This window comes from Pezoporus occidentalis, unplaced genomic scaffold, assembly GCF_034315485.1.
Source record: "Pezoporus occidentalis ecotype Australia unplaced genomic scaffold, CSIRO_AGI_Poc_V1 ctg70, whole genome shotgun sequence".
Taxonomy (NCBI): Eukaryota; Metazoa; Chordata; class Aves; order Psittaciformes; family Psittacidae; genus Pezoporus; species Pezoporus occidentalis.
This window is the reverse complement of record NW_026916053.1, coordinates 2080273-2093488: the sequence shown is the minus strand read 5'-3', so window position 1 is coordinate 2093488 and position 13216 is coordinate 2080273. Positions and strand designations below refer to the sequence as shown.

At 46.8% G+C, this 13216-nt stretch overlaps 2 protein-coding genes across 2 annotated transcripts in view; one reads left to right on the top strand and one right to left on the bottom strand.

The window, feature by feature from the left end:
• LOC134175879 (immunoglobulin superfamily member 1-like) overlaps nucleotides 1–13216 on the bottom strand; it is a 105669-nt gene that overhangs the window by 38840 nt on the left and 53613 nt on the right. The gene's annotated exons all lie outside the window — the stretch shown is intronic.
• Nucleotides 1–13216, top strand: part of LOC134175825 (centrosome-associated protein CEP250-like) — a 28685-nt gene that overhangs the window by 9182 nt on the left and 6287 nt on the right. The window contains exons 13-25 of the mRNA XM_062642168.1: nucleotides 64–210; nucleotides 381–611; nucleotides 2018–2211; nucleotides 3083–3210; nucleotides 3395–3564; nucleotides 4083–4226; nucleotides 4693–4994; nucleotides 5604–5763; nucleotides 6433–6745; nucleotides 6976–7103; nucleotides 7363–7483; nucleotides 8912–9066; nucleotides 9955–13095. Of these exons, the coding sequence (XP_062498152.1) occupies nucleotides 64–210; nucleotides 381–611; nucleotides 2018–2211; nucleotides 3083–3210; nucleotides 3395–3564; nucleotides 4083–4226; nucleotides 4693–4994; nucleotides 5604–5763; nucleotides 6433–6745; nucleotides 6976–7103; nucleotides 7363–7483; nucleotides 8912–9066; nucleotides 9955–13095 (5334 nt within the window). The remainder of the gene's footprint in view (nucleotides 1–63; nucleotides 211–380; nucleotides 612–2017; nucleotides 2212–3082; nucleotides 3211–3394; nucleotides 3565–4082; nucleotides 4227–4692; nucleotides 4995–5603; nucleotides 5764–6432; nucleotides 6746–6975; nucleotides 7104–7362; nucleotides 7484–8911; nucleotides 9067–9954; nucleotides 13096–13216) is intronic.

The following is a 13216-nucleotide window of genomic DNA, read 5'->3' as shown; positions in this document are numbered from 1 at the left end:
GGAGCTGCTGCTGGAAGTCAGGGATTTTCCTGCCTTTGTTGTCATGTTCTTTTTTCCCTTCAGGCAGAGCAGTCAGTGGCAGAGTTGTCAGGGGCTCAGAATAAGCTGAGTGCTGAAACAGCTGATCTACGTGTTGCAGCAGTGAAGATGAGCAGTATCAATGAAGCTCTTGCATTGGATAAAGTGCAGTTGAACCAACTTGTGCTGCAGGTGAGCAGAGTTGCCAGAGATCTTGCCAGGAGTTTGTAGTTGCTGCTGCTTCTTGTCTTTCAACAGTGAGACTGACAGAATATGGAAATGTTCCTGCATGTGTTCAAGCCAAACCTCCTACAGAGTAAATGTTCCTGTACTTTATTTCCTCTGTGCCTCTGTGATTGTAGCTGGAGCAAGAGAATGAAGCTCTGTCAGTGAAAGTGGATGAGATGGAGAGAGCAAAGATCTCTGGCCAGGATAAGCTGAGCTTGTGTGAAAAAACAACTGAAGAGCTCAGCACAGAGAAAGCCCATCTGGAGCAATTGCTGAGGAAAGCAGAAGAGCAACAGGAGGGGCTGCGGATAGAGCTGAGGACCCTGGCAAAGGAGAAGACAGAAACCCAAGAGAAACTCAGTCAGGTGAGACCAAAAACCTGTTGCTTTCTGGGTGGGCTTTTGACTGCTTGGCTCAGTGTAGCTGTATCTGTTGGATTCTGTGATGTTTTTGTCAAGGAGACCCTTGGTAGTGCTGGAGATCACAAGGCTTTTGGTTTCTTCTTGTTGGAAACATATTGGTGGCTTGCAGAGCTGTTCTGCAATTCTCTGTGTTGTCCTCTGCTTCTGTGGATTCTTTCAATCCACCTGCCTGTGTTGACCTCTTTTTTGGCTTTTGGTAAGCTGCAAGATGATTGTGTTGTCCATGAATCCGAGTGCGGCTCCTACTCTTATATGTGTCAAAAGGAACAAAGTGTGTAGCTCTGGGTCCCTTTTCTGAAACAAAACCCAAGGCTGCATGTTTCTGTTTATGCTTTTTATTATGAAATCTGCTGCTTCCAAAACTCCATTTCTTTGAGCCTAGAGAGCAGGACAAAGCTGCGAGTCAATGCCTGCTGGTTTGTGCTGCTAAGAATGGGAATGACATCTTGAAACTGCTGAAATTGTATTTTAAGACATACACGCAGCTTTGTGGCTGGAAAGCTGCCTGGGCAAAAGGACCTGGGAGGAATGTTAGTCAACAGCCAGGTGAACATGAGCCAGCTTGTGCCCAGGTAGCCAAGAAGGCCAAGAGCATCCTAGCCTGTTATCAGAAATAGCGTGGCCAGCAGGATGAGGGAGGTGATCATTCATCCCTCTGTACTGGGTACTGGTGAACCTGCACATCGAATCCCATGTATGTTCTTGGCCCCTCACTACAAGAGAGACACTAAGATGCTGGAGTGTGTCCAAAGAAGAGCAACAAAGCTGGTAAAGGGTCTGGAGCACAAGTGTGATGAGGAGCAGTTGAGGGAACTGGGGTTGTTTAGCTTGGAGAAAAGGAGGCTCAGGGAAGACCTCGTTCCCTACAGTTACCTGAAAGGTGACTGTAGTGAGCTGGGGTCAGTCTCTTCTCCCAAGTGACAAATGCTAGGACAAGAGGAAACAGCCTCAAGTTATTCTGGGCGAGGTTTAGACTGGATGTTCTGAGCAGTTGCTTTTGCTCAACCTCTCCTGAAACTTCCCAGCATGGGAATAGATTCCGATGGGATTTTAGTTTGCAGGGTGGCAGTTCAGGAAGATGCAATGGTTTTGCACGGAATACAGTATGTATGTTTGCCCTGAAGGAGCTGTCTCGTCCCAGGCAACCCAGTATGGCCTTACTTATCACTTACAAGTTAACAGTGCCTTTTGGCCCTTTCCTTTTTGCAGGCCAAGGTATTAGTGCAGCGTGCAGGTGATGCTCGGAAGCTTTCAGGCCACAGTACAGGAGTTCTTTGTCCTCTGGCTCATTCGGAACTGGCACTGGGTGGCTCTGCATACAACTCTCACCGTATCTTGTCCTGTTTCAGGTTTACCACCAGCAAGAGTTGTCCAGAGGTGACCTGGAGCAGCTGCGCCAGGAGTCCTCTCGCCAAGAGCACGCGCTGGCCAAAGCATCCAAAGAGAAGGAATTGCTGGTACATGAGAAGTCTGCCCTAGAGGTGCGACTGGCAGCAGTGGAGAGGGACAGACAAGGCCTTTCAGAGCAGCTGGAAGAGTCCAGGTAAAGGCAGGGAGGAGACCCTAGGCAGGATGTTATCAAAGGTCTGTAATTATAGAGGTGGGAATCATTACTCAAGGATTCATTGCATCCTGTGTGCTTCTCGGGTGTTTTCACCTTCCATGGACAGAAAATGGAAGAATCTTGAGCAAAATGGAAAAAAAAAGCTTTGATACAAATTGTGGTATACTTCTTTTTAAAAGAGTGCCAAGCTGTTTGGGCTATTGCCTGCATGGTTAGCAATGCTTAGAGAAAAGTAACAAGTTTTCCCTTGAACTTCCAGCAGTTTAAACTGAAGGATAGCTGTCTCTTCCAGGTAGTATTTGTTCAGACAAAATCTACTTCAGATTTGTTACAAATGCTGCTGCAAGCATGAGATTTTACTGTATCATCTGATGTATTTCTTTAGTCCCTTTTAAACAGAGGGAAGCTGGAAAATTACCTACCTAGAGCTAGATTATGAACTCCACTAAAACGTCATGAATCAGCCAGGGAAATTCTTGTTCTGTCCCCCTGCACAGCTACTTGTAAAGGCTGTGAGGAGAGGCTGGGCTTTTGCTTGCTGGCACAGACTTAGGGGGCAGAGCTACCCATGTGTCATAGATCAGACAAGAACAATTTAAGATTTGACTATTGAGATCCAGTTCAAATGGTCTTACTGTATATTGTAGGTCACAAGGAAGGCCCGGACGTTCCCTCAGAGGGGCCTGCATTGCTATTTTAAATGGTATAAATATGCTCCCTGAATACAACTTTCCATGCAACCCATTTTCCATACTCGGGGGTAGGGATCTTGAATGGTTTCTTACTGGAGTAACTCCTTGTGGGTGTCAGGAGCAAGAAACTCATTTCTCTTTGTATTCATAACTTGCAGATCAGTGAAGGACACCCTGGAATCCAGCTTGTTTGAGGCTCAGCAGCGCTTATCTCAGGTGGAAATTTCCAGGAGTCAGCTGGAAATGCAGCTACACGCAGTCACGCAGGCCAAGGAGGTGATACAAGGTGAGAGCTTCATGTGCTTGGCTCCTGGTGACCCTTCTGCCCAAAGTGGTATAATAACAGCTCCCTGCAGTGCTTCTGAGGAGTGAAGGAGCTGGGGGGAGATCCCTCCTACACTGAAATTCGCATTCAGTAAAGTCAGAACCATTTCTTTGTAGACTCTGAATGTTGCTCTTTGTGTTTGCAGGGGAAGTGAAGTGCCTTCAATGGGAGCTGGAAACAGAGAGATCTTTGATGAGGCAGGAACGGGAAGACATGACACAACAGCTCCTGCAGACAGAGCAACAGTATGACAGTACTCTCAAACTGTGTCAAAGTGATCATGAAGTGGAAATAAACAAGCTCCTGCAAGACCTGGTAAGGACCAATATGGTTCTGAATTCTTCCAGCAAGCTTTGTGGGCTGGCTTTAGATTAATAATAGCCTGAGGGTGTGAAATGGCATCTGTCATAAGCCACATGTTGCTAGGCCAGGTAGCAGAGCCAATGGCTTGTACTTGAAGACATGTCGAGGCCCACAGGCCTATGGTGGGACAGTAAATGCAGGCTCAGATTCAGTGTGGGCCTAAGATGAGTTCAGCAGGGGGTTGCAGCAAGGGGGTAGGATCTTACCAGACTCCTGTCTACCATGAAGGTGACTCCTGACCTTGCTGGCAACTGCTGTCACAGAAGCTTTGTTCCATTATTTCTGTCCTTTCATGTGGTCAACAGAGGTGCTAAATTTGGGCTTGAAGCATCTGTAACAGACCTTATTCCTGGTGCTTAAGTTCATGGCCTGTCTTGTGACTAGATTATCAGGCTGCTGGTCCCTTTACTGAGGAGGAAGCTGAACCTGATGGCCAGTCCCAGTAACTTGCTCTCCATTTGTGCTTACAGAACATCACAGAAAAGCTGCAAGCAGAGTTGCAGGAAGCTCAGAGTAAGATCAAGGCAGTGGAGAAGCAGCACAAAGAAGAAATTAAAACCATCAAAGAGGAAGCTAATGTCCTTCTTCAGCAGAGAGATGCTCTACAGAAACAGGTGACTGAAACAGCAATAGCTACTACAGTCATGAAATAGGTGGTCTCTGGTTTGTCTCCATCTTGCCTTTCTGTTGCAAACAGCAGGCTGATGGGGTAGTCCCTTGGGCTGCCATCATCCTGTGGTCTCCATCTCCACTGGTCTGAAGGAGACTTACTGGCAGCTGAATCTCAGCTGCTGCTCTGGACAGATGAGCTAGTCCTTTGGCCTGTTTGCTAGAATGAATCCATCATCAGAACGGATTTCTGCTGGCCTGTTGCTGCTAGCCTTGTTTTTTAAGGTACTTTTTCAGTTGAACATGATGACCCACTCAGATTTTTAAGCAAGTTGCCTCTCTCCAGTGTGGATCCAGTATTTTCATGCTAGGGTGAAATTTCCAGTTGTTCTTTCCTTTTGCTCACACTATGTGATACGGCTGCCTGGGACAAGCTGTAGTCTTTGACTGCTTTGTTACGTTTTACTTGAGGTGGAGGAGTTGACATCTCAGCTGGCAGCCTGTGAAGAGTCCCAGCAAGAGACTGGCCGCAAAGCTCAACAAGATCTGAGTGAGGCACAGGAACTGTCAAGACAGAAGGTGCTGGAGGTTGCGCACCTCCAGAAGGACCTGGAGGAGAAGAGGAGTCAATGGGAGGAGGTAGAACATCAGAACAAGGAGTTGCAGATGTGTCTGCAGTCCTTGGAGGGGGAGAGGAGTCGATGGGAAGAAGTAGAGCGTCACAACACAGAACTTGAGGCCTCACTGAAGGTCCTAGAGAGCGAAAAAGCCAGGTAAGTGAAAGCCTGTGAGACTCTCCAGTCTGTTTAATGGATTCCCTCTTCCAGATCTTTGCATATAAAAGGGGCTGTGGCAGCATTTCTGGCAAAGCAGAGCTGTGAACTCCCCATGCAGATGTCTCATTCTCTTGATGTCTTTCATTTTCATTTCTTTTAATCCTTCAGTGACAGTTTTTCTGAAGACAGTGGCTTTTGGAGTAGTCCTTTCCTTAAAAGGTGTTCTGTTAAATCAGTGTGTTAATAATGTAAATGAAACTTTCAGGTGTTTCAAACCTGAAACACACCAAAGGAGGCAGGAAAGCTGCAGTACAATGAGCTAGATAGATCCATCAGTTCCACCTTGGGTCAGGTAAACTTTAAATATTGGGGATCTGTATCAGTCTTCCACCCTGACACCTTTGGTTGGCAGAAGCCATCTTAAAACCATGATTTTGAACTGAGCTGGATTCCCCTGTGAGGCACACAAGAAACAGGAGTGCTGAACAAGCAGCCTGGTTGTGTAGACAAACCTCAGACAAAGCAATTTTCCCCGTGGTGGTGAAGTCCTAAGAGTTCATTAAACGTTTTACCATACAGTAATGGGTTGCATGCTCTCTCTTTCAGGCTGACCCTGTCTCTGGAAGAGAAGGAGCTGAGCCTCAAAACCCTGGAAGAAAAGAACTTTGCCCAGCATAACGAAGTGTCTCAGCTTCTCTCTGCCGTTCACCAGGCCCAGCAGCTCCATACAGACCACAGAAGAGAAATAAAAGAGCTGAACAGCCAGGTGGCGTGGGCACTAGTATCCTCTTCTCCAGGGACAGCTTGTAGGCCCCAGTTTGTTTTCCCTCTCAACAACATACGCTCCTGTATTCTGCCCAGAGACATTGAGGCATTAACCTTCTGAGGAGAAATGGAAGACTCCTTTGGAGCTTCCCAGGATCTCTATTACAAATGTTGTCCCCAGATGGTGTTTCTACCTTTATTGGGCACTAAGCAACCCGGTTATTGCAGTCTGTGGAAGGTGCAGCCAGATCATCTGGCCTTTTGGAGATGCACCATAAAGGATGCTGATTGTCTTCCCTTCTACTCCCAAGCATCCCTGGAAGCCCCACCCTCCATGCAGGGATGCTTGATTTGCCACCTCACCCTCTAACCAACCCCGCTTCCCCACAAACCCGTCTCCACACACAGGAGAGCTTCATTTCTGAGGCTGGAAAGCATGAAAGCCAGACAGTTTGGCCATTCATTTTGGGATGGGGAAACTTCTTTTGGGGCCCCTAGCCTCCACATACCTGTTTCTAGCTGATTTTCTTCTGTTTGAGTCCTTGGCTTTGAGCTTTCTGTTTCTAATGTGGTTTTTGCTTGAAGTAATTTTTCCTTCATTTCTTCTCCTTCCTTATCTGCTGCCTCAGCAGCAGCACTGTCTCTGAGGCTCTGTGCATCTGTGTTACAGATACAGTCACTGCAGGAGGTAGTGCTGGAGAAGGAGGCTGACCTGGCAGCTCGGGAGAAGCAACTGCTGCAGGATCTGGAGGAGTCCCGAGCAGGCGAGCGGTGCTTGAAGGACTCTCTGCACGTGCTGGAGGCTGAGATGTCTGAACTGCAGCTGAGGCTTTGTAGCACAGAGAACAGAGCAAAGGCTCTGGCCATGGAGTGTCAGCAGGCTAACAGTGCCCACTGTGAAGCCCAGTCCCAGCTGGACAAACTGCACTTGGTTCTGCACCACATGATCTGTGACAGCAGAGACTTAGTCACTTGGAGTCCAGGCAAGCGTGGGAGACTGGGTTAACAAGTCTGTAGGGCACATAGAGGAGAGCAGATGGAGGGAGGTGTGGTTCTTTGCAATCCTGATAGGATAGAATCATCCTTTCAGTTTAGGCTGACTCAAGCCTTGGGAAGTTTTAAAGGCACTGACACCTTCTCCAGTGAATAAAGAGGCCTTGTGTGTTGGAGACCGTTCAATTCAATCTTGAAACAGAATGGCTTCTCTCTTCAGAACAGGACCATATCTGGGATCTGACTGTTTCTCAGGCCAGGGACCTCCCTGCAGAGCTCACAGTGGACAGAGTGGCAGCAGTCCTGCAAGACCTGCGCCAGCACCTGAAGCAGACTCAGCTTGATCTGGTAATGTGTGTCCATTGCATCCAGAAGCCCTGTACCTCTGCTAGACTGAACTGACAAGCAGATTGCCAAAGCCAGAACGGCTGTAAATTCTTATAGGTCAGGTTGGCTTGCTGCCGTAGGGAGAAAGGAGACTCATGATCACATTTACTGTCCAGTTGTCCCCTCCTGCCCTGGCTATTTCTGCCTTGGTGTTTGCACATCTTTGTCTCCTGCCAGCAGTGGCTCTGTGAGGTGATACTTCCCTTCTTGCCCCTTCCAGAGTGATTCAAGGAAGAAGATCCAGGACTTTGAGCTGGAGCTGAGCGAGAGGCAAGCTGAGAGGGACCATTTCAGTGCCCACAATCAAGAGCTGCAGAAACAGTTGGCTCAAAGCCAGGAAGGTACAGATCCTCCTTTCCAACCCGCTGATTGTCTGACCAGCAGGGATCTCTCATGCCAGGCAGGGGAAACACACAGTGCCTGGAGATGGGAAGAGAAGGAGAACAACAAGCATGAGACTCACCAATAGAACCATGTTAAGGCCTTTCACGGAGAAAGGTCCAATGTGCTGCTGGTGATAATGTGCAGACGTGGTGCCTTTCAGGTTGCATGTCACTGCTAAGAAGGTGCAGCTTGATGCCTCACAGCATCCTTCTCTGTATGCTCTTTAAAAGCACCAACCAGCTAAAAGCCTTGTCTGTATTGACTTCATTTTCCTCTTAGATGGCAGATTCACAGAGCATTAGTTCAATGTTGAGCTCCTGTGTATATGTACGAGCTTGTCCATCCTTCTTAGCTGTTTTCTTGCTGATACTGATCTCATATCTGAGCTCACTGCCATAGCAAACATAGGTTTTTACGTCCCTGGCTACTTCTTTCTTATGCCTTTGGTACCATATTAACATTGCATTTATCTATAAACTGTTTTCATGTGTAGCTATGACCTCTTCCTCTAATCTCCGGGCTCGCTCAGAGCCTCCAGGGTATTGGGCTCTCTATGTCACATATGGACAGGCATCACTGCTCCTTGCTCTGTCCTTGTTTTCCCACTCTCCCCGTGAGATTTGCTTTTTCATCTCGCGTCTTGTTTTCCTTGTCTCAGACTACAGGAACAGGGAAATGTGGGCATTGCTCAGTGCCTCCCCCACAGCTTGTCACTTACTCATGTAGTACCTTTACCTGATCAGTATTTCTTCCTGTTCCCTCTCTAAGATGGAATTTCGCATCATTTTTCAGAGTCTTTACAGGACAGTTTCCAAAGCCTCAGATCATCACTTTTTCTGGAACATCTATAGTTCTTACTACATATGGTAACAGCTTGTAGACTTTAAATTCTATCACTGGATGGATCCTGCTTGTCCCACTTGGTTCTTTCCATCTTTAGTTCCTGTCAGTTTAGTTTGTACACTTCAAGTACAACATTTATGTCTGTCCTTCTCTATAACATCAGCCTTCCCAGCCAATTAACTGTGTCCCAGTCAGCCTTCATTTTTGCTGCTTCTTCCTTTTCATTTAGGACACTAGATCTGACTCTGATCTACTGTCTCTCTCCTTGTTTCATCAACGTCAGTTCTACCTGCATCTGACGCTGTGGGTGATGTGCTGCCATGCTCTTAGCCCTGGCCTTTCACCAAGCAGAAGAGCAAACACGTTTTCACATTCTTTTGAACCTTGCCACATTAATTCTTCTTTTCTCTGACTGAACTTTCCTTGATTTATGTCTGCTTTGAAAGTCCTTGTGGGCCTGGAGACTGCAGGCAGACAGATACTACATTTTCTCTGTCCTTTGGTCTTGCTTTCCCTTTCACCTTCACCTTTACTGCTTGCAGAGACACAGATGGCAGAACACAAGAAGAACTCTCTACAAGCTGTCCTGCAGGAAGAGGCCGCTGCTTTAAAGGAGGAGGTTATGACTCTACGTCAAGAGGTGGCATCTTTGGAAAGGAAACTTGAGAGCGCTGAGGAGCAAAGAAAGGATGTCCTGGTGAGGCTGGCAGATGCTGTGAAAGGCCGTTTCTTACATTTCTTTGGCCTTCTGTTAAGAATTCTAAAAGAGCAAGTTTTTCAGTTTAATTTTCCCAGTTGCATCCTTCTGAATAAGTAGGAAAAGGTGCTGCAGTACATAAAACCCCAGTTATGATTCAGGGTGCTTCTTTTCCTCAATTCTGAAGACTTTTGCCTTGAAGCCTTAGTGAAAATAATTTTCAAACTTACCTCTATTTACAGGTCATGCTGTGTCCAAATGCAGATGTAGATTTCTAAATACTGATCTGGAAAAGGGTGAGAAGACAAAGTCTGTTCATAGAGAAAACTGTTCAGTGTTACCCATCTGAGAGCAGACAGTGGGGAGAAAGGAGACAAATTTGAGAAACCAGAATGCTGATCCAGCTAAATATATATGTTTGCAAGGGGAAAACTAGACCTGGTTTCAAACACAGAATGACAGACACTGATCTATTACTCCTTCAAGAGAGGACAGTGGGGTTCTAGAGGATGAACCCATGACAATTCTGCACAATAGAGGTTCAAACAAATAATAAAAAGGGAAATGAAGTGTTCTCTTTTTTATTCCTAATAGAGTGGCATCATTGAGCCACTGCCTAAATCGTGCTTAATCTGGACCTTAAATCCTGGCTGCAGTTCTGGCAGCTCCTCCCCAAGAGAACACACTGGAGCTAGGTTCAGGGAAGGGCAAAAAGGAAGGTGGAACTGGCTGAGTCAGCTGGGAAAGATGCAATGTATAGGGTGGCACAGCATCTCAAGAGGCAGGGAGAGAGCAGGCAGCCCTTGACTGCCACTAGAGCAGGAGTCAAATCCAATATGAAAAGACACAGCAATGGAATTATTGAGCCTTTTTCTCCCTGTTTTGCAGCACGAACGGGACAGACTACATGCAGTTAAAGAGAAACTAGCAGGAGAGATAAAACTTCTTCAGGAATCAGTGTCAGCCTCTGAAGCTCGAGCAAACACAGCAACAGACACGAATCACTGCCTCGAGCAAGAGCTTCAAACCACGTTGTCCCTCTTAAAAATTAAAAATGAGGAAGTAGAAACCCAGCGGGAGAAAATCCAGATGCTCCAGAAAGAGGCATCGGAGATAAAAGCTTTGCAGGAGACCCTCGCTCATATGACTGCCATCCTGTCAGAGAGGGAGGGAGAAATGAAGTTATACCAGGAACAGATGAGAATGCTGGAAAACCAGGAAGAAGTGCATAAAGCTACTCTTGATCAGTTTATTAAGGACATAACAGAGAAAAAACAGAAGGTGGCATCCCAGCAAGAACATATACAGGAGCTGGAGAAGCAGCAAGAAAAACAACGGATTGCTGTCAGCAAGGTGAGCAAAGAACTGGAGGAGAGAGACCGGGAGATCAGATCCCAGCAAGAGCAGATATGGGAGCTGGAGAAGCAGCGAGAACTGGAGAGGATTGCTGTCAGCAAGGTGGGCAAAGAGCTATGGGAGAGAGAGCAGGAGATCAGGTCCCAACAAGAGCAGATACAGGAGCTGGAGAAGCAGCGAGAAATGCAGAGGACTGAGGTGAGAAAGATGGGCAAAGAGCTGCAGGAGAGAGAGCAGGAGATCAGGTCCCAGCAAGAGCAGATCCAGGAGCTGGAGAAGCAGCAAGAACTGGAGAGGACTGCTGTCAACAAGATGAGCATAATGCTGCAGGAGAGAGAGCAGGAGATCAGGTCTCAGCAAGAGCAGATACAGGAGCTGGAGAAGCAGCGAGAAATGCAGAGGACTGAGATGAGAAAGGAGCTGGAGGAGAGGGACCTGGAGATCAGGTCCCAACAAGAGCAGATACAGGAGCTGGAGAAGCAGCAAGAAATGCAGAGGGCTGCTGTCAGCAAGGTGGGCAAAGAGCTACGGGAGAGAGAACAGGAGATCAGGTCTCAGCAAGAGCAGATACAGGAGCTGGAGAAGCAGCGAGAAATGCAGAGGACTGCTGTCAGCAAGATGAGCATAGAGCTGCAGGAGAGAGAGCAGGAGATCAGGTCTCAGCAAGAGCAGATACAGGAGCTGGAGAAGCATCAAGAAATGCAGAGGGCTGTTGTCAGCAAGGTGAGCAAAGAGCTGGAGGAGAGGGATCAGGAGATCAAATTCCAGGAAGGGAAAATAAAGATGCTAGAACAACACGGTGCATCACAAGTGAGAAATCTGCTTCTGGATCTTGATCATATGAAAGGAAACTTGAAGGAGAAAAACTCAGAGCTTGTGTCTCTGACTCAGCAAATCCAAGAACTGGAAATGCACAGAGAACAGGTGAAATCTCTGCAGGCAAGCCTTGAACACCTGAGGGCAGGTCTCAGGGACAGAGAGAGTGAGTGTGATTCTCAAAGGGATCAGTTAAGACTGTTGCAGCAGTACAAGGAGCAGCAAGAGGGGCAAATTCAAGAGCTTCATGGTAAAGTGGAAAAGATGGCACTTTCTTTATCTAAGAAGGATCAAGAGCTTGAGTCACAACAAAAACAAATCCAGGAAGCTGAAGAAACCATGGAAATGCAGTTGAGGACTCTCCGTGACCAACTGGACCAGACCTTAGAAACCTTAAAAGAAAAGGACCGACTCATAGACGTCCAAAAGCAACAAACGAGGAGCTATGAGGAAAAAACAGAAGAAAAGATGAATGTCTTACACAGAGACTTAGAATACACAAAGGCAATACTGAAAGATAAGGATTTCATGATTGAATCTCAGAAGGAAGTGATTGAGACCTTCCAAAAACAGGAACAAGACTCTGAACAGCAGAGAAAAATTCTGCACCATCTTGAAGTGGCACTGAAGGAAAAGGAACAAGAAATTTTATCCCTTAGAAAGCAATGTGAGGCATGCAGGGAAAAGGAGGAAAAACTTGAAGCTGAGCACACAAATCTTCAAGCTACAGAACTGACTCTGAAAGAAAGAGAAAAAAGGATAGGGGTTCTGGAGGAGGCTGTCTCTGAGCTTCAGCGGCAAAAGGAGGAGGCAGCAATGCAGGCTAAAGCCGTACTGCAAAACCTAGAACATGCTGAATCTTCTCTAGAAGCTAAAGATCAAGAGATAATGTCTTTGCAGGAGCGTGTGCAGGACCTTCAGGAGCAGAAGGAGTTAGAAGGCAAGCAAGCCAAGAGTCTAGAGCAGGATCTAGAAGAAATGAGCAGGATGTTGAAGGAGAAGCATTTGGAGTTCCTCAAGCAGACAGAGCAAATGAGCATGTTACAGCTTCAGGGTGAAAGCATGAAAATAGCACTAACATCATGCCAGAAGCAAGTGAATCTGCTTGAGGAAGTGGTGAGGAAGAGGGATGGAGACAATGAAGCTCTGAAACAAAAACTCCAGCACCAAGAAGAGGAATTAAAGACCTTGCAGAATCTCCAGCTTAGGCTAACTGTGAGCAACGAGGCGGTTAGACATCACCAAGAGCCAGAGAAGGTCCTGGAAGACATCTTGTGTGAGAGGGAGCGAGAAACCAAGGATCACAGTGAGCAAAAAGAGTTAGAAAAGGAAGTAAGAGCTCTTCAGGAAGATCTCCAGCATGTTCAGCAGACTCTGACAAAGAAGGAGGAAGAGATAAAGTCCCAGCAAGACAGAGTCAGGAATTTAGAGAAGACTCTGACGGGAAAAGAACAAGAGCTTCAGAGGCAAAGCGAACTCCTAAAACAATTCACATCAGTTTTGCAATGGAGAGATGAAGGGGACACCCTAAAGAAACAAATCCAAAAGCTCCAAAAGTGGGAGGAAGTGGAAACAGAGAAGAAGAGAGTGCTCCAAGAGAGAGACCATTCCTTGCAAAGGCAGAAGGAGCTAACCCAGCAACTGGAAGATGAAAGGAAGGCAAAGGGGAAAGAATTGGAGCGTGTGATTGCTATTTTGAAGCAGACTGAAAGTGGAGAAATTGAATGGAAGGAGAAAGCACAAGCCCTGACTCTTGCCCTTAGGAAGTGTGAATTGGCCAATGGGACTTTGAGGAAAGAAATAGCCATCCTTCAGACTGCGGTTTCGGAGAGGGACACGGACCGGTTTCATCACCAGGTAGGCACTATGATTGTTCATCAGTCAACTAAAACATCTAGAAAGGATTCTAATGATGTTTCCCATAAATAGACGAGAATATACATCCCCATGAGCATACTATCTGCTTAGCCAAAAAGGG